This window comes from Triturus cristatus, chromosome 6 (assembly GCF_964204655.1).
Source record: "Triturus cristatus chromosome 6, aTriCri1.1, whole genome shotgun sequence".
Taxonomy (NCBI): domain Eukaryota; kingdom Metazoa; phylum Chordata; class Amphibia; order Caudata; family Salamandridae; genus Triturus; species Triturus cristatus.
In genome coordinates, this window is record NC_140589.1 from 1,604,397,810 (window position 1) to 1,604,423,528 (window position 25,719).

The 25,719-nt window shown below is 42.0% G+C and overlaps 1 protein-coding gene across 1 annotated transcript in view; it reads right to left on the reverse strand.

The window, feature by feature from the left end:
* MSH2 (mutS homolog 2) overlaps positions 1-25,719 on the reverse strand; it is a 576,743-nt gene that overhangs the window by 368,542 nt on the left and 182,482 nt on the right. Inside the window, exon 7 of the mRNA XM_085612740.1 lies at positions 751-950. Coding sequence (XP_085468866.1) covers positions 751-950 — 200 coding nt within the window. The remainder of the gene's footprint in view (positions 1-750; positions 951-25,719) is intronic.

Sequence of the window (25,719 nt, forward strand, 5' to 3'; positions counted from 1 at the left end):
TGATCACACAGTGCAACTCTATTACTGATTTTGTGATGCTCTTTTTTCAGCCAGGCATAGTGCCATAATCTGTTATCTGTGTCTTGCTTACTCTTCTATGCTCACCTGAATTTATAAGACTAAGGAATGTTGGGGAGTAGAGTGGTCTTGTAGCTGGGTTGACAGAGTGTGGACCAAGTAGAGAGGATGCTGCCCATTGTGGGCATTCTACTGCATAACCTGTCTTCTACAATAATTAATCAATCAGCATGAAGTTGCTACCTGGATAGGGCTTGCTAGGAGATAGCCTCATGTAATAGAGGTGCACCTTAAGCCACCAATTCATGTGTATATAATCATTGCTTACTTTAAGCAGTTGATCTAAGAGGTTGATTACGGATGAGTTCAAACTACCAAAAAAGCTAAACTGTCTCACCAAATTTCAGAATGTGAAACAGTTATACATAACACTCACAAACATCTACTACATACTTAAATGCATAACTAAGGAAATAACATAACACTACATTTCCAGGATGAGCCCTAGAAAAATAGGAGTGATTAAATTGGTGAAGATCCTACCCAAATGCATTAAGTTTAACTTTGAGTATTCTACTGATGAACCTGCTCAATATTCAGCTTTAAGTGCCAATGGTTTCATGGAATTGGCCCGCGACTTTCAAGATTTTTCTCCACCCTCATGACAAGTGGCGACCTACTCAGAGGAAAATCAAATTCAAGAAAAAGGTGTGCAAAGAAAAAAAATCAAACCTTGATATTTTTCCAGTGCCATCACAACACTGGGTATATACTCAATTGCTTGGTATATTCTGTAACAATCTTGAAGATTTGCGGTTTTCTTCTGAAACTTCTTTGCCAGACGATTGAGGTCTGGAAAGCGACGCAGAAGATCTTCTTGTAGAGACTGTCTTAGCTCTGCATCTTCCACAAAAGCTTCCACCAGATTTAGTCTGCACAAAAATTGAGAGATAAATATAGTTCATACCGTTTCTTCAATTTGTAGTGTATACACAATAAAAATGAACCCGAAATTCATAATTCAGTTCTTAATACAGGGTAGACCAAAAGCAAAATCTAGATACACAGGACAAACCATATCAGGTCCCATACATTAAGCAGAGGGTGCGAAAATGCCATACCAGCAACATAAAAATTAATGACCTAAATGAAGAATGGTAAATGACAAAATGGCATAACATTGGTTTGATTCCATGAGATCTAGACGTTCCAGGATCACAGAAGCAGTGATAACAACAATGTTAACTCAAAATATAATTTAAAAAAAAAACAAACATTTTTTTAAATCCGCATCAAAAAACACACCACTAAATCTAGGCACACTACCTCTAGCCTTACACATACCCAATTGTATAAATACCTCCAACTCAGACACTCCCGGCCCACTGATACAGTCTGAGAAATCAGTCCTCTGGAGGCCAACTTGCTCATGGGAAGTCTAGGCTGCGGCAGAATCTCTCAGATCTACCACACGCTTATTATCAACTCCCATGGTTCATTTGACCCCGATAGCTCATCGTGAACTTACCACCTCCTTCAGATTGAGGCTTGTTCAAACCTACTGTCTTTACTTTGTATACCTCTCTCATATTCCTTTTTACTGGGCGGGCTTGCGCCTCACCCCCGCATGACCTTGATGCGGAATCGACTCAGCCGATTCCCATCGCATGGTATGGTCGTGTGTGGTGGTATTTCAGTATTGAACCAAGGTGACCCGTGAGCTGTCAGAGTTGCTAGGATGGGAGGTTCCCCTTTCCTCCCAGTTGATTCTTATTGAGGTGTTTGAGAGAGCTGGCAGTATGAGGGATGAAAGAGCATTTGTGGGCACAGCCATCCTGGTGGTGAAACGAGACACTGCGGCGCCATGGCTGTCCCCCAGGCCTCCTTCCCTATCAAGTGGAGGAGTGGAGATTGGCGTGCGCAGCAAAAGCGTGGTTTTCGAAGCCTGCGGTTGCCCACAGAAACCTGGGTGGGTATGGGGAAAGTGGCTGCGTCAACTTGCTTAATTACCTATGAATCTGTACTTGTGGTCATTCTTCATGTTTACTGTGATATACTTACGAGATATTTCTGCTCTATGTGGAGTATATACCATATTTTGCTATGTGTTTGCCATGTATTCACCTTGCAAAAACAACAGTTGATGGACAGAATGCAGAACAATGTCATACATTCACCCCAGTACAGAGATCTGGGCCTAAATCCATCGTTTTTTTGCTCACCATGCCATTCCAGTTTGAACCCAGCCATATGCAAATCAGTCTTGACCCTGTTCCTCATGAGAACAGTCCAGCCCGAACTGCCAAGCCAGGCTGAAGAGGGGTGAAACCCCGAAACCGGTCCTAGGATGCTTGATTCTGGTCCAGGAAAGACATGGCTTGGCAGTTCGGGCTGGACTGTTCCCATGATGCACAGGGTAAAGACTGATTTGCATATGGCCATGTCTGAACTGGGGTGGCGTGGTGGGCAAAATAACGATGGATTAAACCCAGATCTGTGACTGGGGGTGAATGTTTTGCCAATGTGCAACATTCCGTCCATCATCTTGTGTGTTTTTATGTATTCACCTTGGCTGGCTTCGCTGTCTGAAAATTCAATAAAGTTTGTTATAAAAAAAAGAATCTACGCACATTGCGCTACACCCAAATATACTGCATAAACTGAACATGGGTGTGAATAAAGGGCATTAGGTGGACCGTCCTTGCATCCCATTTTCCATATGGGGCATGAATGACCTATTTATTTATATTCTATATTTTTGTATGCAGTTTGCAGAAATAGTAAAATCTGAAAAAGTAACAGAGGCATCCTAATAAAATCCACCCTGCCAAGGGATCTTAGGACGCGCCCAAGTGTGATGGATTAGGAGAGAAACAACATCTATGAATTTAGCTTACCAAAAAGAACGATGTATACAATTTGACTAACTTAGGACCTTTATATAGCACGATGATAGAGGGCACAAACTGCCTAATGTCAGTGCCAAAGTATCAATCTTTATTAACTTCGATGCAAATCATACTCTGCATCACTGAAAACCAATTCAGATTGGGCTAAGAGCGAAGCACTTTCCATGACCCCACAAACATCCCTCTCTACATGGCCTCCCCATGTGTGGAATCCAAAATTAAATATTTGGGTATACTTATCAGTAATAACTTACAGATAATGACCAGAAACAATATGGCCGTACCACTGGAGCTGATGGAAAAGGACTTTGAGTTGGAGCAAGTTCCAATAATCTTTGTTGGGCGTGTAGAGATCTTATAAAAGGTGGTCCACCCTCTTTACAACTAGGTCTTCAGAATGTTATCAATTCCTACTCCTATAAAAAAAATTGGGATGTATTGAACGCCAAATCAAGATCTATATTTGGCAAGGCAATGCCCCTGAGCTGCATCAAATCCTCATATAAACACGACTTCTGGAGGTCTACGCCACCCAAATCTTGAACTTTTCCATACGGCTCAGTACCTCTTGTAACATTCTTTTTAATTTCATTTGGAGCGGGAAACCTCTGGCTGGATCCTTCTTGAAACTCATATATACAGTGAGGTCCAAGGGCACTCACTTGCTTACAGTCTGAATTCTACATGCGAGGTAAAAACTGACCCCATCACAGTAAGCTCCTACAATGTGTGGAAGACTAGCCACAGACTACTGCGCCAAGACACTTTTTTGCTCTTGCAAGCTCCTCTATCACTTACTGCAGAATTTACAATTACTTTATTACAATTTCTATAAGCCGCAATGGATGCAATGATTGTTCATGTTATCGCCGATGAAGCCCTGAAATCTTTTTGGATACGAGTGCAGAATTTCACCTAGGACACAATGACTTCCTGCAGTATCTACAATTGAAAGCCAGACTTACTAACAAACTAAGTACGGGCATCCTTGGCTTTGGAAAATATGTCATCCATGATTATTTACAGAAATGGGCAACTTGCAGGAAAGTTGTCTCAGGTCTCTATAAAATGCCAACTGAGGAACTTTGCGTAAAGTCGACCTGGACAGAACGTTTACAATAGAAGGCAACCTTACCTTAAGACCGTCCGCAATATTGGTAATTTATGTGATCTTCCACAGGGGCATAATAGGCGTTCGCGCAAGGCCAGGTCAAAATTTAGGTTCTTTAAACTATTGCGTAGTTGGTGCTGGCCCCTTTTAAGCCCCGCAGGGCAAAATTCGCCCTAACTGCAAACTGCTGGAGATGTGAATTCACATTTTGTGGCACTGCCCAAAATTTCGCTCCTTTTGGTCTTCCATCTGGAGCCAAGAGAGAGCGATTCACAATTTCATCCACTTCTAGACCTTGATCTACTGCATGCCACCCAGGACATGGAAGGCATCACGAACCATGTGAAGAAAAAAAAAATCACTGGATTCTGCATCTGAAACTGTTAAATCTTCATTTTGCAATACTCGATATCTGCCCTTCCACCAACTTCATTGCAAAGGTCAGAAGCAATGGCAGAAATGGCCACACATGAGCACGTGATCTCCAAGTGGAATGGCCATTTGCATATTTTTGTAGAGATATGGGGGAGGCATGTATCAGTTATTTGCCCTTGATTAAGGACTGACCGAGGACCTGAACAAATCTCCCAGTGTTAGCTCTAGTAGGGTGTTCATAAGATTCTTATTTGGAATCTAGAGAATGCTAAAGTGATTCTGGTATTTTACTGACCTCTGCTGGTCGTTTTCTATCAAGAAAGTTAAATAGAGGCAGTTGCCAGAAAAAAACAAAGTCCCTCAGCAGAAAGCAATTCTGGTATTTTACTGACCTCTGCTGGTCGTTTTCTATCAAGACAGTTAAACAGAGGCAGTTGAACAGAAAAAAAAGTCCCTAAGCGGAAGCAGACAAGTCCTAGGGCTACAAAGTACATACAAGTATATACTAAAAAGTATATACAAGAGTTCTCGAATGCTCGACCTAAAAAAGAGAAGAAAAAAATATATTTCTCCTTGTTATGCCTCCCCTGGAGGGGTGTGGCATTTTGCACCTTCCCAGGTATACCACTAATTGCAAATCTGGGAATACACCAAAATCCATTGAGTGGATGCGTGGGAACACCCACGCTCCACCCATGGAAGGCACCCCTGGGGCAGAGTAACGAAAGGTGATTTGTGCTGCCTTGAGTTACTTCTTATTTATCAAGCCATACAGGGTCATGCAAGGTGGCCTTGCATGGCTTGATAAATCTGACTTTGGTATTGCGTCACACTTGAGTGATGCAACGCTATGAAAAATATGGGCCTATATGTGTGGAGTGCATTACACATGCAATGTGTTGAATGTTTTGAGAAATTTAAACTTTTTCCATACTAGCACGTGCTTCAATGAAGTGTTATTTTTTACGCTAACCTCGGTCTGGCTGGCTTAGTAGATCAAACTTTACGTCAAAAACTATGGATGCTTGTGCTAATCTAACTGACATCTAAGTCCCTTGATGCAAAACAGCACAAAGCGCAATTAGCACTGCGAAAAGAGCATTTTTTGAGGTAGAAAGTAAATACCCCTACCCAAGTTTGCACTGCTTTGCGGCTAACTAATTTTTGTCTTTACCCTGGCACAAACCATTAGTAAATCTGTCCCTAAGTTTATTTTTAGCATGCCGGAGTGTCAAATTAGAAGAATAAGTATTTTTAATGATCAACGTTATTATGGCAAGAATTTTGACTGCCTTAATGACTTAACCAGGTGGGGCTTTGCCAATTGTCCACTTTGCCCATTCCTTAAAACGCCTGGGGCGCACACTTGTTTCCTTGGAAGAGTGCATGTTAAAGTAAATTCCTTCCGATTCCATACAGTGGTCTTTCCTCCTTCTCTCTGGGACCTCTGCCACACATCAGAGCCCTTTACCACATCTTTTTGATTCCTCTCTTGCAGTGCTTTAAATTAAAAGGGACTGTCCAGTAGTGAGTACTTGTACTTCTTTATTTTGGAAGGTAGACTAGTACCAGCACTTTTCAACTCTGCTGCAATACATTTAATGGGAAAGTACTGACACTTCTCAGGGGCAAATGGGCACTCTGAATAGACAGGAGAAGCACTTCTGCATTTCCATTTAAAGCACTGCTCTCTCGCCCGTCCTCAGCCTCTGATCAATGGCGTATTTTGCAGAGGACGGTTGCCTAGGAATGATTCAGTCCACCGAAACCTATCATGCGTATCAGAATGGGGCGTTTATGGAGTCTGGGCAAGTGTTTTGTACTGTAATTACACTTTTACAGCACTTCCCTCTGCGAGGAGCTGTATCACACTCAAGTGCCCACAGAAAGGAGTAGCGTGACGATTCGGGGTGGTGGGGGCAGGAGAGGGGGTTGGGGAGCTTTCAAGCCTAAAATACACAGGTTTGCAGATAAACCAAGGGGACACCCATATGTCTCGTCAGAAGTGGGTGTGTTGGGCGAATGGCTACGCTTCTTGGAGTCGATGCATGTCTTTGCCTGCTTGTCCTTCTTCCTATGCTTCTTCTTCTCCGCTGAGGGGGACTTAGGGTGCTGCCTGGTCACAGTCTTCAACTTCAGTCCGTCCTGGGCCTCTTCCATACATGCCATACCCCCGGGCGCGGGGCTAACCATCTGTCGAGGAAGCTTCGGTACAAATCCAAGTCGCCCTGCCTTGTCTGGCAAATTAACTGCATTCAAAAGTTTAGGCTGATCCAGCCATTCGGACAAACTGTTTGCACATATCGCTCGGTGGTCAGTGAACATCCGGTGATGGTGCAATTATAAAGCCCCAGTGACCCCCAAAACGCACCGTCCCTATCGCCAGGAAGGGAGCTCCCCAGCCGCACCCCTGACACCATCAGTAGCACCTCTCCTGGCTGTAGGCGCATATTATCTGCACGATACCCCCAGTGATAGCCCGAGGGGGTCAGGTTCCTGGCAGCAGCGCCGAAAGCGCCACCCTCAGCAAACATACAGCAGAACACGGCGGGAGCAGCCAGGAGGCCTCGGTAACGGGGTGGGTTGTTTGGCGGAGGTGGCTCCGGGGCAGGCTTAAGGCAGGAAGTGCAGTAGTGGCCATGTAGCAGCCCTTGAACATCCAGAGGCGCAGTGACGAGCTAAAGTCATTGTCTGAGGAAGAGTGACACGGCGGGAGCAGCGGTAACGGGGTGGGTTGTTTGGCGGAGGAGGCTTCGGGGTAGGCTCAAGGCAGGGAGCGCAGTAGTGGCCATGTAGCAGTGACGAGCTAAAGTCATTGTCCGAGGAAGAGTGTCGGGATTAAGATGGCGAGGGGAGCAGGGACCCGGCAACAATACGTACGTACCGTCTCCATGCCCATGCAGTCTCTTTCTGCGGCCCCCTCGAAGCAGCTCCTACCCGTAGCCCTGCGCGAGAGGCTTCGCGTGCTGTAGACGCTTTGGGGTTTCCATGCGACATTAGAACACACCTACTCCTTCCAACTTCAAACTCATCCGCGGTCCGATCGAAACAAGGAGGCACTACTAGTAAAGTGTGCGTTCCAAGCCTCTCTAACCTCAGATGGGAAGGTAAATGTAATGACGCAGGCAAAATAAAGTGCGCAGCCAGCCAATCAGAAGGGGAAAAAGCATTTATAAATGCAATAGGACTCGTATTTACGCGAGTCCTATTGGATCGTAAATAAAACTGCGGTCGTCCAAAAAGGCAGGAACAGGAGTGGGGGGGGGGGGGGGGGGTTGTGGTGGGCAGAGAAGTGACAGACTGCGGGAGGGAACAAGGGGGAGGCAGGGAAAAAAAACAGTTTTAAAATTAAGGGGCTGATAGCTATGGAAGGAGACAAATGACAACATGGCCGTCAGGAGGTGGGATTAAGTTGAGGAAAACCAATCAGATTGCAGCATTTAGGAATTCGGACAATCAAAAAGATAGGCGGAAAGTGGGCAGAGCTTCTCTCACTTTACTGTATACAGCATCTCTCGACGAGACAGCGCATGCGCTGCCTAGGCGAAACCTAAAAAGTGAAAGTGAAGCACGCTGTGGATATTTAAAATGTGAAGGCGAACATTATATGCAAGGGAAACCTTCTCGGCCAATTACATACATTGTTACAAAAGGATTATTAAGTCATCAGAACCTGTTGGTTCGGAAACAAATAGGCTGTTTCCATCAAGATCCCTTTGGTAGTCAAGCGCACATTATACAACAGTGCGTGGTAGGCAACAGAAGAAGGAAGATGGACTGAGTTAATAGCAATAACTTCTCTTGGGAAACTCGTCATCCAAAGGTTATTGTTGCAATGTCACCTTTGGTGCATGGTCAACTAGAATTTTTGACTTTTTCAGAACTACATTATTGCTGATATACAGACTGTGTGCTCAGGCACTGAAATTTATGCAACAGTGTGTTACATCCCTAAAATGGTACCGTAAAATAGGCTCGACCAAATAACTGTGTTTAACATGCATCTCACCAGTAAGCCCATTGTAAGTTAGTGAAGACTTTGCACAAGAGGTGCAGAAGTTAATCGTCATATATGGCCTCCAAGGCATTTATACCACCCACAGAAACATGACAAAAATGTGCACATCCAGGTTGCAGACTTGTGTAATGGCTGGGCTGCAGTTTAAAAGCACTGCAGATGCATGCCTCGAAAAAGCGTCTTTGCCATGTAGGAATCCTATTTGATATATTAAACAATCCATAAAGTGTGCCTCATAGGATCACAGGGCTTGATTCTGCCTAATGTAGAAAAAAGTGACATGCTCACATTTGGAAATAGTTGACCATCGCGCTTAAGATTCGTCCACAACCTCACCTACAAATAACAGGCTCACTGACAAATAACATTTTATAAGTTCCCCAGGGAAAATGATTTTCCACTAATTATGTTATTTTTCACTAAGTTTCAAAAAATCAAATCAATGGTTATAGAATACTTGTAGTTACTTTAGTGGAAAAAATAAGTTTAAGTGTACCTTACTCAGTCTGAGAGAAAACTACGTTAAAACTAGCTTGCTTCTCAGCCCTACGTCAGAGGTCCAATACTCATCCTTGGCTGGCTGTTAACAACCCTCCTCCTGGAAACAATGGGGTGGCCTCTGGGCCCTGAATGCAGGGGTGGTATCAACAAGTGGCTAGTTAGCATGGATTACCCATTTGAAATGGGAGAGGAAAAGTTTGCAAAACAAAGTATAGCCTTAACAGATCTTCCTTTTGGCCTGAGCATACCAGGTGGGCCTGGCAGAAACTGATAACATACATTTCTGGAGCCATCCCAGAGTTTATGGCTTCAAACCAAGCAGGATGGAAAGCAACTTTTGATCTTAAAAGAGGGAAGGACACCTATCTAAATAGTGATGTGAAGATGGGAACAAACAAAGATCTGCCACAAGGAGAACCTCAGTGACTATCAAATCCAGCTTTGTTCCCCACTGAGCTATGGGTGCCAACATGGACTACTTCAGAGGGGGCTTGACGACGTACATCATTTTGAGAGATGCTCACTGGTTTCAGCTTTGGATTCTGTCCAACAGGAAGGCTTCGAGGTTCAAAAAGTGGCCAAGTTTCAAAGTAAAACTTTTGACAGGTATGAGGTGTTTGGTTTACCTGACCCCTACTTCATCACAGGTGGCCCGCATTCACATGTACATACCAGTCAAATGGTAATTGTTGCTGGACATTGGTGCTTAAATTTTTCTATGCATGTTTTCAGATTAAATGCAAAACCACTGGTTTCCCTTATCCATTGGTCTCTTGTTACTCATTACATGTTTCTCGGTCTTTCTAAATAGGTTTGGGAGTTTTACTGTGCTATTGTACTACCTTTTCTTTGTTTAAACAACTCAAACTTAACACTAATTTCTCTGGGGAACTGAATGCTGCTTTTACCACAGCTACCACAGTTTGAGCACAGTTTCACTAAGAACATGGTTAAGTTCTAACCAGGATGTGTTTATTAAGTGGGTAAAAGTACTACTTCCCAAATTAATAGAATATGTTTTGACAGATCTGAGCACAAAGTTAGCAACAAAATGAGAAACAGCTACAAATTATTCAGGAATGAGTAAACTGTAATTATGTAGGCCATTCAGTAGGCTTTCAGTGAACTCACTCTTGCTCCACACAGAAAATATGTGCAAAGGAATAGAAAGCACTTAACGGCTTGGGTGCTAAGGTAGTGCAGGACATGCCCTCAGCACTGATGCTCGGGTGCTGAAGACATGTCCAGCACATCCTAGCACCCCTCTACGGTGGGACAGCTGGTGCTCCCCCTTTAGGACCCTCCTGCTTCATGCCCCCACCAGGGATGGTAGTGGAAGCCCTTCTGCTGCTCTCCCAGATACCTCCCCCAGCAATTTGATGACTTTGGCGCACACACAGACCGCCGACGTCATCAAAAGCCGCCAGGGACGTGCTGGAAGCCATTAGCTTACACATCATCCAGGAGACCGGTATGTTTTTGGTCCCAGGAGGGATTGGGGGGGTGGGGGGGGGGGGGGGGTCAAAGAGACACTGGGGGAAATGAAAGAGTTATTCTTCAAGAACACGATCATGCAGCAGGAATGCACTCACTAGACACCAGGGATTTTATTTTGTTTTGGGAAGTGACCCCTTGGGACCCATGTTGTAGCCATTTTCCAACATCCCTGGGGGCAGATTGGCCATCATGTAGGCCGACCTTCCCCAAGGGAGGGGGCGGGGCTTAAAATCGCTAGACACCAAGGAATGCAATATTCATGAAAGTTAGGGAGCAGCCCCTTTGGAAAGGGTCACTCACTATTCTTTGACTGGTCGACTAGACACCAGGGAATACGTTTGTGTGTGTGTGTGTGTGTGAACTGGCATTTGGCTGGTGGTGTGCGTGCACTGGCGCGTGGTGGTGGTGGCGTGTGTGTGGGCTGGCATTTGGATGGTGGTATGTGGACTAGGATGTGGCTGGCATTGGGATGATGGTGTGTGTGGACTGGTGCATGGCTGGCGGTGTGACTGGCGTCTGGATGGTGGCGAGTGTGTGAACTGGTGTTTGACTAGGTTTGGCTGGCGGCTAGGATAAGGGTCATCCCCTCTGAGGTGCCAATTTCTTGCCTTTGCTTTGTGCCCCTCCTGGGGGCAGATCGGATATTTGTGATGCCAATCTGCCCCCAGGGATAAACTTAAGAGTGTTTTATAATGTTATCTGTTTAATTTCTTATCATCTGTATTTGTGAGTGTTTGGTAAGGAAACATTTTTGTATTGCTTGCTTAAAGTCATTACCCTTTTTCTTTTTTTAATGTTTTTTTTGTTTCAAATTCACGTTTAGATTTGCGGAAGATCTGAGCTGCGTTATCTTGTGCGAATTTGTTTTCCCTTTCTAGTTGGATATCTTTGGTGCTTGCTGTATCTGTACAGAGTAGGTGCAGTTGATCCTCAATCTAGCGGACTTTGGCAAGTGAGAAGTATCTTTTTGGAGTATCAAGTTAATTGTATGGATTGTATTGCTTTTTCCAGATAGTATGTCAATATTTATATTTACTGCTTGATACAGCTGAGTTTCTTGAGTTCTAATTTGACACAGAGTTGTTTATTGTTATCTTATTTGTTTTAGTTTCATAAGTAAACATTATGGCTGCCCGCCAAGCAGGTTGTTGGTTTGCTTTTTGAATCTGCCTCTGAACATGGCTCTGAGACTGACTGCATCTGAGGCAGAGGACCAAGTTTGATGAAGTGCCTCTTTTAGAGGAGGACAGTGATAAGCTAGTAGTGCAGCAAGAGCAAGATGGATTGCAGCCTGGGGCTGGAAGGTTTCCCATTGAAAGGATTGAACCCCTGGTTGCCCCTAACATGGTGAAACCTAATTTGCTTGCCTTTAATGGGGTTTCCAGGTGTAGAGTCTATACAGAGAACTTTTTGCCTATCAGTTTCTTTCAACTTTTTATAGATGATATGTGTTTGTATGATATTGCTGAGCAGACTAATTTGTAGGGAGAACAGTTATTGCAGGGCTTCAGTGCCACACTTAAGACCCACTTCAGAGCCACCCGGTGGACTTCCTCAAATCTTCATCAGTCAAAGCAGTTCTGGGGTTTAACTTTTCTGAAGGGATTGATAGGGAGGCCATCACTGTCTTTTATATTGGTCTACTAGTCCCTTGATAGCAACTGCTTCATTTCCAGCAACTATGAGTCGTAATCGGTACTTGCTTCTGAAGCGGATGCTGCATTTTGTGGCTAAAGCTACAGCATTATCTATCAGAAAGAGGGCGACGTCTCACCCCAACCGGACGCACAGCATACATGAAGCATAACGCTGATGCCAAAGTAACCATTATCAAGATTTTTATTCGAATTTCTTCAAGCTTAGTCAATTTCATCCATAGTGTTTCTCGTCACATGAGAGACATCTTATGTATTTAAATCCTTGTCAACTGCAAACATGCCAATCCTGGCCTTATTTTGTAGCGCGGTACATAAGTATTGCCCATTCATTAATCCAAATCACCCAATGCATTTCGGGCCTCCATTCGGCCCTTCGTCAGGGGTACTCTACAATTTAAAAAACATGATTATTAGAACGTGACTTTAAATCAATACACCGCATTTATATCTGTGTTGAATTGTAGTACTTATACTCTGTACACATTAACGTTTTCCCGCTAAACGTAACCCTGAAATTACCCCTAAATTGATGCCCACACCCACCTAAACACTACCCACATTCAAACCCTTCAATTTATATCCCCATCCAGTTGCAAAACACCCCTTCAAAAGCAAGCCTAATCACCCCAAGCTTTTACCTTGTGAATCAACCTCCATGAACGCCACTCGGTTCAAACGCAAACCTCCGTGTGTTGCATGCTTCCCTGAATCTGTGTTTTTATCACCTGTGCTCGATTGTGACCCTCCTCCTTTTCGTAGCTTTCTTCGTTAACCCTATGTCTCCCTCTGTGTTAGGACGGAAGACTAATCGACTACATGTCCCACAATCCCTTGCTACTACCCAACTGAAGTGTAACTGCCCACCTGAAGTGTAACTGCGCTTTGTTTGTCTGACTCGTTCCTCTACTCTTCTCACAGAGCTATACATCAAGCGGGAAAACGTTAATGTGTACAGAGTATAAGTACTACAATTCAACACAGATATAAATGCGGTGTATTGATTTAAAGTCACGTTCTAATAATCATGTTTTTTAAATTGTAGAGTACCCCTGACGAAGGGCCGAATGGAGGCCCGAAATGCATTGGGTGATTTGGATTAATGAATGGGCAATACTTATGTACCGCGCTACAAAATAAGGCCAGGATTGGCATGTTTGCAGTTGACAAGGATTTAAATACATAAGATGTCTCTCATGTGACGAGAAACACTATGGATGAAATTGACTAAGCTTGAAGAAATTCGAATAAAAATCTTGATAATGGTTACTTTGGCATCAGCGTTATGCTTCATGTATGCTGTGCGTCCGGTTGGGGTGAGACGTCGCCCTCTTTCTGATAGATATCATTACCTTCGTGGCATAGGGCAAACCACGATTTCCGGGCTAGCACGCAATCTATTTCAAAATGGAATAAATGTTCAGGACAAAAAGAATATAAACAGGAGTGCATGCCGTCAAACCCGTCTTTTTTGCAACTATTACTATTTGCCCTGCGACGAATTGCACCCATTACCAACAGATAAGAAGAAAATGAATTTTACGTCACAAGAGAGACTGGACAATAGATCTTGTTCCCAAACAGTGTTCCTATGAACTGTGCAATTTTTAAGCAAAGTGAACTGTGTTTAAATTCAGTACGGACCGATTAATAATCATGTTGATGTGCGCACGGTGTATGAGCACAATTGTTGATGCATATTCTAAATATGGAACTGTATAAAATTAACGTTTGGTGTCATCATAGGGTGGGCGGGGCAGCTAGGATTGATGTGTAGCTCTGGGAGAAGAGTAGAGGAACGAGTCAGACAAACAAAGCGCAGTTACACTTCAGGTGGGCAGTTACACTTCAGTTGGGTAGTAGCAAGGGATTGTGGGACATGTAGTCGATTAGTCTTCCGTCCTAACACAGAGGGAGACATAGGGTTAACGAAGAAAGCTACGAAAAGGAGGAGGGTCACAATCGAGCACAGGTGATAAAAACACAGATTCAGGGAAGCATGCAACACACGGAGGTTTGCGTTTGAACCGAGTGGCGTTCATGGAGGTTGATTCACAAGGTAAAAGCTTGGGGTGATTAGGCTTGCTTTTGAAGGGGTGTTTTGCAACTGGATGGGGATATAAATTGAAGGGTTTGAATGTGGGTAGTGTTTAGGTGGGTGTGGGCATCTATTTAGGGGTAACTTCAGGGTTACGTTTAGCGGGAAAACGTTAATGTGTACAGAGTATAAGTACTACAATTCAACACAGATATAAATGCGGTGTATTGATTTAAAGTCACGTTCTAATAATCATGTTTTTTAAATTGTAGAGTACCCCTGACGAAGGGCCGAATGGAGGCCCGAAATGCATTGGGTGATTTGGATTAATGAATGGGCAATACTTATGTACCGCGCTACAAAATAAGGCCAGGATTGGCATGTTTGCAGTTGACAAGGATTTAAATACATAAGATGTCTCTCATGTGACGAGAAACACTATGGATGAAATTGACTAAGCTTGAAGAAATTCGAATAAAAATCTTGATAATGGTTACTTTGGCATCAGCGTTATGCTTCATGTATGCTGTGCGTCCGGTTGGGGTGAGACGTCGCCCTCTTTCTGATAGATATCATTACCTTCGTGGCATAGGGCAAACCACGATTTCCGGGCTAGCACGCAATCTATTTCAAAATGGAATAAATGTTCAGGACAAAAAGAATATAAACAGGAGTGCATGCCGTCAAACCCGTCTTTTAAAGCTACAGCATTGCCATGAGACTGACAGTCTCTTCAAGATTTGGCCTGTCATTGAGCATTTAGCTGATCGTTTCTCATAGATCTATGTTCCAGGGAAAGATATATCTGTGGATGAGTCTCTGGTCTAGTTCCAGGGCCATTTGGTTTTCATACAATACAATCTCAGTAAGAGAGCACATTATTGTATTAAGCTGTATATGCTTTGTGAAAGTGACACTGTATAAGTGTATAATTTCAGGATGTACACTGGCAGGGATTCTTTAATTGACCCCCCCGGTTATCCTTCCACTTTTGGAGTCAGTGAGAAAATTGTGTGGAAACTTGTGTGGGAACTTGCCAGACCATTTTTTGCACAAAGGTCACCATTTATATGTGGGCAATTTCTACACAGGTGTGCGATTATTTAAACAAGTGTTGAGAGTGGGCACTGTGGCATGTGGCACAATCCGCTCTATCCATAAAGGTTACCCTAAAGAGCATGTGTGTAAAAAAACTTGAAAGGGGACAGAGCACTGTTTTGCATAGTAATGAACTTCTTACTGTGAAATATTCAGACAGAAAAGATGTCCACATGCGCTTAACTATTCATGATGAAAGTACTGCACCTGTGACTGTTTGGGGTCAGGTTGCAGAAGAGCACAAACCAGTGCGGCTTCTACACTACAACAAGCAGATGGACAGTGTAGATAGGGTAGATCAAACGTTGGAGCCTTACAATGCGGTTCGAAAGTCCTATATCTGGTACAGGAAGTTGGCTGTTCATCTATTTCATTTAACATCCTTCAATGCTTATGTTGTTTTCAAAGATAGTACTTCAGAATTGAAGATGACTTATGAACAGATTCAGCAGTCACTAATAGGCAGCCCTGATGCATTTGAGCAGGCAAGTGGTCTTTGAGGTGGAGTGGTGGAAGATGTGGCTAGATTAAAAGTTTTTCATATGAATTTTTGACTTGGTTCAGTCTTTGGTGTCTTGTTCTGGTGATGGATGGGTTGTATCTGTGAATGAGAGTATAGAAGTTCACTTGTGCCGAAAAGGGGAACTTTTCTTCTGACTAGATTAAAAGTTCACCACTTTCCTCAATACATTCCTCCAACACCTAAAAAAAGACTTTACTTGTCGGAGATGTAGTCTGTGTCCAAAGAGGAGTATGAAAGGAGAGTTGTGTGTACTGTCCCGAGTGTCCTTCTAATCCTGGCCTACGTGTGCCCACCAATTTTTAAATTGTTCCAATATACAACTCAAGTAATAAGAGCAACCATGACGGTAAAAGGAAATGGACTGTGGCCTGCATTGTTTTATATTGTTTGTTTAGATACCAGGTTGACAGTAGCTTGGTGTGCTTAGTAACACCTGTCTATGCAGTCATAGTTGGTATTTCATACTCTACCAGTAGGTTGGTTCATTCTATTTAAAATAAATGTGCTTTTTTAGTTTGATGTTTTCAGGTCTGTGCTTTGTGTTTGTAATCTGTTAATTTTGGGAGTGTTTTAGAAATGAAATTGGTGTGGAGCTTTATGGTGATGTCTGAACGGCGCTTGTCTGGCCATTTGTGTGGCTGGCATCTGGCGAGAGTTGTGTGTGGACTAGCGTATAGCTGTCAGTGTGCATTTAGTGATCAGCAGCAATTCACTCCACACACACCAAAGCTCCAGTCCACTCATTATACCGGGGGGGGGGGGGGGGGAGGGGGGGGTGTGGGGTGTGTATATATATATATTATCTACTGGCGGTCGCCAGTAGATAGTTATAGTTACAACCTAGTTTCCATAGGAAATCTCAAAATTCTATTTTGAATAACTTTGGCGCCGGTTGACGAATCCTCGCGAAATTTTCAAAACTAATAGGACGCTCCGTTCAGCTCCTACCCTGAAAGTCTCGGGGTGATTTGTCAAGCGGGGGCCAAGAAAAAAGGGGGGTCCCAAAACGCGTTTTCCCCATGCATTTTTCCATAGGACCTTTAGACACAGCTACAGCCAGAATGGCTGAACAGAATTACTTGAAATTTGGCAAAGAGGTAGTCCTCAGGTCAGGCATGTGCCTTTTGCATATATGGTGTAAATCCGTTCAGTAGTTCCTGAGAAAATCAAAAGTAAAATCATATACATATCTGGGCGGAGCCTAACCACACATCTCATTGTGAGATCTGATTGGCTGTCAGCACTTCATCCAAGAAGTGTTGGCAGCCATCTTGGGACCAATATACATGATAGCACCTCATTAAAAAGCATTGCAGTTAATAGAAGGTTTTAAGACTTTAGTTACATTATAAATCATTTGTTGATGGTACCATACTCATTTTAGGAATTGTAGTATGTTCTAAAGTGATTTTACCATGTGAAAAAGCCTTCTGCTGGGATATCATGAATCATGTTTTACATAAATCTATTTTCACATGCTTTTCCCACAGAGGTTTGGAAGGTGATGTATAAGCTAAACTGAGAGCATATTTTCTGTAAATTCACATTATCTTTCTCAGTCATGTGAGAATGAAGTCTGACATTCTCAGTAAAACATGTACATCTAACAAGGGCAGAGACTGTCAGTTGATTCCTTTGTGTTCTACTGCAGCTTCCCAGAGTGTTCCAAAGAACAACTAGAGCGCTAACAGTCTTACTTATGACAAAGGTATGGCACACCTGAAGCCATCTTGATTGGAATAAAGTGGTAACATTTAAAACATTTAATTTAAAAAGGAACAAAATGAGAGGGTTCATTTTGCCATAGAATGTATGATTAGTGCTGCAGAAAGAAAAATTAGGGCACATTTTGAGTGACTTCTCAAATCCTCTTCTATTTCATTAAAGAATTCTGACATGCAGACTGAAACATGCACTTTCAATACCAGCAGCAGACTTCCCTGGTGAGCAGTAGCTTTACTGCAGTGATCTAATGAGCAACTAGAGTGCTAACATTCTGAATTTATGGCAAATGTGTGACACATCTGAATGCCTTCTTCATTGAATCAAAGTAAAAAACTGACCGTATGCCTACTGAGGAGACTGCAGTAAATGAGGAAATTAGGAAACTTCATAACAAGTCTCCCAAGATGGCCACCAGAGACAAAAGAGCCCAAATGTAGCACAAATATCACCGAGATGTAGCCCAAGTATAACCCAATGACAGAAATCCCAGAGTGTTTTAAAGAACAACTAGAGCGCTAACAGTCTTACTTATGACAAAGGTATGGCACACCTGCAGCCATCTTGATTGGAATAAAGTGGTAACATTTAAAACATTTAATTTGCAAAGGAACAAAATGAGGGGGTTCATTTTGCCATAGAAATTATGACTAGTGCTGCAGAAAGAAAACTTCGGGCACATTTTGACTTCTCAAATCCTCTTCTATTTCATTAAAAAGTTCTGACATGCAGACTGAAACATGCACTTTGAATACCAGCAGCAGACTTCCCTGGTGAGCAGTAGCTTTACTACAGTGATCTAATGAGGAACTAGAGTGCTACCATTCAGAATTTATGGCAAATGTGTCACATCTGAATGCCTTCTTGATGGAACCAAAGTAAACAAGCATTGAAAATGCAATAGGTCTCGCCCTCGTTTAAGTTAAAGCAATTCTGTTTGTAATTAGGTGGCTTTTTAGCTTTGCTTTTATTAGTGTTTTTCAAAATTTCCATGTAAATAACATGCATATCTGTATATGTATGCATGCATTTATATTTGTATTTATATAGATATGCAGATTATATATATGTTTATATATGTATGTATATACATATATATACACATACGTATATATAAATGCATATATGTGCATATGTGTGCGTGTAGAGAGAGGTAGAGATGTAGAGGTAGAGACAGAGGTAGAGACGTAGAGGTAGAGAGGTAGAGGGTAGTAGAGAGAGAGGTAGAGAAAGGGAGAGAGGTAGAGGGTAGTAGAGAGAGAGGTAGAGAAAGGTAGAGAGGTAGAGAGTAGAGGATGAGTAATAGAGAGTAGAGAGAGAGTAGTAGAGAGAGTAGTAGAGAGTAGTAGAGAGAGTAGCAGAGAGTGAGTAGTAGAGAGCGAGTAGTGGGTAGTAGAGAGTGAGTAGTAGAGAGTAGTAGCGAGTGAGAAGTAGAGAGTAGTAGAGAGTAGTAGAGAGTGAGTAGTAGAGGGAGTAGTAGAGAGTAGTAGAGAGTGAGTAGTAGAGGGAGTAGTAGAGAGTGAGTAGTAGAGAGTAGTAGAGAGCGAGTAGTGGAGACTGAGTAGCAGAGAGAGAGTAGTAGAGAATGAGTAGTAGAGAATGAGTAGTACAGTGAGTAGTAGAGTGTAGTAGAGAGTGAGTAGTAGAGAGTAGTAGAGAGTGAGTAGTAGAGAGTGAGTAGTAGAGAGTAGTAGAGTGTAGTAGAGAGAGAGTAGTAGAGAGTGAGTAGTAGAGTGAGTAGTAGAGAGTGATTAGTAGAGAGTAGTGGAGAAGTAGAGAGTGAGTAGTAGAGAGTAGTAGAGTGAGTAGTAGAGTGAGTAGTAGGGAGTAGTAGAGAGTGAGTAGTAGAGTGAGTAGTAGAGTGAGTAGTAGAGAGTGTGTAGTAGAAAGAGAGTAGTAGAGAGTAGTAGAGGGTGAGTAGTAGAGAGTGAGTAGTAGAGAGAGTAGTAGAGAGTAGTAGAGAGTGAGTAGTAGAGTGAGTAGTAGAGAGTAGTAGAAAGTGAGTAGCAGAGAGAGTAGTAGAGAGTAGTAGAGAGTAGTAGAGTGAGTAGTAGAGAGTGAGTAGTAGAGAGGGAGTAGTAGAGAGAGAGAGTAGTAGAGAGTGAGTGGTAGAGAGTAGTAGAGAGAGTAGTAGAGAGAGTAGTAGAGAGAGTAGTTGAGAGTTAGTAGTAGAGAGTAGTAGAGAGTGAGTAGTAGAGAGTCAGTAGTAGAGAGAGTAGTAGAGAGGGAGTAGTAGAGGGAGTAGTAGAGAGAGAGAGTAGTAGAGAGAGAGTAGTAGAGAGTAGTAGAGAGTGAGTAGTAGAGAGTAGTAGAGTAGTAGAGAGTAGTAGAAAGTGAGTAGTAGAGAGTGAGTAGTAGAAAGTAGTAGCGAGTGAGTAGTAGAGAGTGAGTAGTTTAATTTAAAAGGAACACAATGAGGAGGTTCATTTTGCCATAGAAATTATGATTAGTGAGGAAAAAAGAAAAATTAGGGCACATTTTGAGTGACTTATCAAATCCTCTTCTATTTCATTAAAAGATTCTGACATGCAGACTGAAACATGCACTTTCAATACCAGTAGCAGACTTCCCTGGTGAGCAGTAGCTTTACTACAGTGATCTAATGAGCAACTAGAGTGCTACCATTCAGAATTTATGGAAAATGTGGGACACATCTGAATGCCTTCTTGATGGAATCAAAGTAAACAAGCATTGAAAATGCAATAGGTCTCGCCCTCGTTTAAGTTAAAGCAATTCTGTTTGTAATTAGGTGGCTTTTTAGCTTTGCTTGTATTAGAGTTTTTCAAACTTTCATGTACATACCATGCATATGTATGCATATATGTATATGTTTGCATGAATTTATATTTATATAGATATGCAGATTATATTTATATGTTTATATATTCACTGAAAAAACCATAGGTTTCACACACGTTATAGTTACGAATTAGCATTTAAAAAACCTTGCAAATTCACTTAAAAAACCATAGGTTTCACACATGTTATAGTTAGCTGGACATTTCACTCTTAAAAAACCAATGAAATTCCCCCGTTATAGTTAGTGCAGGCAACTATAACTCACGCGACCGCAATCCTCTGCTGATGACGTCAGATATTACATCCCTGTATTTAGACACTTATTTACCCATGTCTTCTTCCATTAATCTTTAGCTATATATATATTACAAATATTTATTTTTCATAAAGACACATATGTCATCAGTGATGTAATATCTGACGTCATCAGCAGAGGATTGCGGTCGCGTGAGTTATAGTTGCCTGCACTAACTATAACGGGGGAATTTCATTGGTTTTTTACGAGTGAAATGTCCAGCTAACTATAACATGTGTGAAACCTATGGTTTTTTAAGTGAATATATATATATATATATCCAGTCATTCCATCTATTTATTTCATACCAAAAACGCACAAGAATGTAAACCCAATTCTCGGACGACCGATCATCTCCGCCATCAATAGTATGGGTGAAAACATTTCACAATATGTTGATTATTTTCTGAAGGATTTGGTCAGGAATCTACCAACGTTTGTGAAAGATACAGGTGACTTTCTCAACAAAATCAAAGACATACAATGGGAAACAAATATGAGGTTCATCACCCTGGACATTGAGTCCCTTTATACATGCATTGAGCATGATATTGGGCTAGTGGCGACCGAGCATTTTTTGGACACAAGATCTGTAGAATACTATGAACACAATAAGATCATTTTAAAGTGTATTCGCTGGTGTCTTAACAACAATTATTTGATGTTTGGGTCACAAATGTACAGACAAACAAGAGGTGTGGCGATGGGATCCTGCTTCTCCCCCAGCTATGCCTGTTTGATGGTAGGCTGGTGGGAGGAGCAGGTCCTCAAGAAAATTTGGGCTGAACAATATAATAGTTACGTCAAGTATTGGTTCAGATATATTGACGACGTATTTGTCATTTGGCAAGGTAGTGAAGAGGAAGCCATTTCATTTATTAATAACATCAATAATAATGAAGTGAACCTTAAATTTACCTCACATATCAGTGAAAAGGAAATTGACTTTCTTGATGTGAAACTGTTTATCAATGAGGGCATAATTAACACCACCCTACACAGAAAGGAAACGGCAGGGAACTCAACGCTGCATGTGTCAAGCGCCCACCCAAGACACTTGATACAAAGCATCCCCTATGGGGAACTTCTCAGGTTAAAAAGAATCTGTAGCTCTACGGAACAACAGGAGAAATGAACCAATGAGGCACTTACAAGGTTTAAACAAAGAGGCTACAATGCGCACACTCTCAAACAAGCAGTAACTAAGGTAGCCCTAAGGTCTAGAGAATCGCTGTTAGAAAGTACCAGCAGTGGATGTGAGCAAACATCAGACTCCAACACTCCCAGACTAATCCTAACCTTCAATCAGCAGGAACGCCAAATAAGATCTATAATCAAACGTAATTGGCCCATAGTTTTGACTGATGCCGTCCTATCTCCTGACCTTCCCAATAATCCCACTATCACGTATAGGAGAGGTATGTCCATGAGGTGCCAGTTGGTCAGAAAAAGTCCTGAGACTATAGCCAAAAAATCTACCTGGCTACAACCTAGACAAGGCTTTTATAAATGTACCTCGTGTCGAGCCTGTAGATTTGGTGAAACAACTACCAAATATATAACCCCTTTCAGTCCCATTGAATACAAGATCAAAGGCAGCTATAACTGTAAAACCGAGTATGCAGTGTACATTCTGACATGCACCTGTGGCCTCAAATATGTAGGCAGCACAAAACTACAGGTGCATGTCAGGATCTTACAACACTTACGTGCCATTGTCAACAACGACGCAGCATACCCAGTCGCCCGGCATTTTAAAGCAGCACACGGAAATGATCTTAAATGTTTGAAATATTTTGTAATTGCTGCTATCCCAAACCTACCAAGAGGGGGGAATCGGGAAAGATTGCTGCGGCAATTAGAATCAAGACTGATTGTTGAACTTGATACAAAACATCCAAATGGGCTCAACAACACTGAAGATCTCCATAACTTTTTATAAATCTTTTGGCATGATGTTTTTATATGAAGATTTTTTGTATTGACCTTTTATGATAATTCTTTTTATGAGAGTTTGTTATGGAGGGTCTTTATAGATGATTTTTATATTACATTCGCTTACGCCTTTTTGCACATACATATCCCCAGCTGCTAATACACATATCCTTCCCCCCCCCAGTTTTTAAATTTCCCCTTTTTTAGGCACCTATAATGTAATGATTTTATAAATAATTGCACTATTTGCACTACACTTTCAGCACCTTATATGACTTAGCGCCTATGCACTTTTTCAGCATACCCTAGATAATATGGGACCTTCTAGTGGTTTACATAGATGCGTAATTTTGCACAATTTTGACAGACAAGTGTTTTTGCCCATGTCTTCATTTTTATGAACTTTATTTATACAAGTCATCCTCATATGCTATTGTTTGAGAATCAGCATTTATGCTGTTATAATCAATGCATTGATGGCCTAAATGGGCTTTTCTCGCAAGATATAGGATTTATCCTGTTTTCAGATATTTTAATGAGAAAAGAATATATAGAGGAACATACACAGCATTTATGCAATCATATAGCAATAATGTATGCAACTTGTAATTGTAATTTTTCCACTGTCATACAATGTGTATTTGAATTTATATTCGCATATTGCACAAACCAAATGATAATGGAGTAGCGCTATCGAGGATGTTGTCTATGTCTATCATCACGTGACTTTGCACGCACACCTACACACACAAAAAAAAAGCTATACGGGTATAAAAACTGTTGGCGGACTGCACTTCCGCATGTGAACAAGGATACTGTGATATCCGAAACGCGTCGAAAGCTGCAAACTTAAAATAAAGACCTGACTTTGCCACGAAGAAAACTGGTGTCCGTGACTCTCTCTTCGCTGTTTGCCGGATGGGAAGCGGGAAGAGTTGGGAAAGTGTTTCTGATATATATATATATATACATATATACACACACACATACACACACATATATACAAAAAAGAAGAAGAGAACTCTGGGTAGCTCTCACATTTAGGGGGAAAGCCGCTCCTGTATAGAGCGCTCAACACCAGCGGCACTCTAGATCTGCTCACCTCAAATATCTGCTTTTCTATCAAAGTCTTTAAGCATAGGATTAGCACAGTGCCATCCACGCCGAGATAGAAAGGGAGAAAGTCTTTTGCCATTTCTACAGCAAAGGCTTTAAGCATAGGACTAGCACAGTGCTATCCATGCCAAGCTGTAAAACGACAAAAGCCATTACCACTCCAGGCACAGTATTACAGCTTTGAATTGGTAAACTGCTGGTCACTACTCACACTGGCAGCCAAACGCCAGTTCACACACTTCGCCAGCTGCCTGGAAGTGTGACTGCAGTGTCAGCCTGAGGATGTAGTAATAAATTTTTTAAAAAGCGAGAGTCTCAATCACCCAGCCAATTGATGTGGTGGTAACCCCCCATTCCCAGCACCCCCGTCATGAACAGCACACTAACACTTTACACACTTACACAAAAGGAGCTTTTTAATGTGATGGTGCATTTGATGGGGTTGAGGCGCACGACGAAGGCAGATAGAATGCTGCCAAATGAGCGCCTACTCCTAGCAAAAAGGCAAATGATTCAAGACATGTTCTGGGGTCTCTCTGGAAGTGTGGCAACAACATGGAATCTGGTACTTCATATGGGTGAAATTATTTTGGCAGCTGTCACTTCACAAAAAGGGATCACATGGATTGAGCACCATTCCTCCTCCCTAACTGAGGAGATAAGAATGTATAGGTATATGTATGTCAGGGTATCATAGATACCACAATTCAACAATTACTGCTGGGCCTTTCTACCCTCCATAAGACTGTAGGACACAGCATGGGGCAAAAGGGAGGCTGGCGAAAATGTAAATTTCAATGGCGTAATTCGCTTAATTTCGGTCGTTTCAAATACATTTGTTAAGCAAAATTCCTGAAATTCATTGTAAAATAATTACCACAAACGCACAGGAACAACAGAATACGAGCAGCTGTTGGCAGTGTTTTAATTTAAATGCGTCCTTATGCCAAAAAATAGACACAAGGTTGCGTATAGTACAAAATACCACAGCTGCATTTCGTTTAATTATGGCTAATTTTGCTGACATTTTACTTATCACACAAATGCAAATTATGGCACACCCCAAGCGAAATGCAACACTGAAGCTCAGTCAGTTCAGTGTTTCAGTCTTATTGCCCGAACCTTCTTATTGCCATGATAGCATGGCCTAAAAATTTTGCAGCTGAAAAATCTACAATGAAGTGGGCGGTTTTGGAAAACTAGCACAAAGAAATGGGTTATTTGATATGTTTAGGACGAAAACATCAATTAAGTCCTGTCTAGCAAGGCAATAACGTATTCCACTCACCAGTACAATTCAGAATTTCATGAAAGAAACTAAAGGTTTACATGACACATCTGTGCTTCTTCAAATCAGTCGGCCATATCAGAAGAGTCACACAAGGGTATGAAAGTACAAGGAAGTTTTAATACACATTTAACAAATTAAATATAGTCTTACTTAGGACTACAATTATAGTTAACTTGATAATGGTCAGTTCTCTATATTTTGAGAGAAAGAAAACTTGCTTAAAATCATTAATACTCGAAGAAATTTAATTAAAATAATTCAGGTCAGATAGGGGGTATTGTTATGCCAGATGCATGCCTTCAGACCAACAACGAATCTCAGCTGTTCGTTCTGTCACTGGGCGTGCAGATAGCGATGTTTGGTATGATCAAAGTACATTTTAAAATGTTAAGACTACTATGAGATTTATGGAAGGGAAACACAATCTCATAAAATACAAAGTAACTGATAAGAAATGACTGACAATACAGAGATAGATATTTTAATCCAGCCGGATAATCTATATATGGCACTTGTACATCTTTTGAAAGCTCTGGAGATCACATATGGGAGGTGAAGGGAGTTCAAAGACAGAGGTGCTTCTCAGCGTCTGTACAGCTATTTTCTGTACTACCTGGTGTCTCGACGTAGGTTCAAATGCAGCCTATGTACGGAAAGTATTAACATAATCCATGTGTACCATTACAAAGATATACAGGACAACCGAGTCGCTGACCCAGAGCAACATCCTCCCTCTAACTGGACCTGGTGGGCACTACACAGGTGTACGGTATGGTTAGTTCAACCATGCAGTCAGGGACATCTAAAGGATTTTGGGG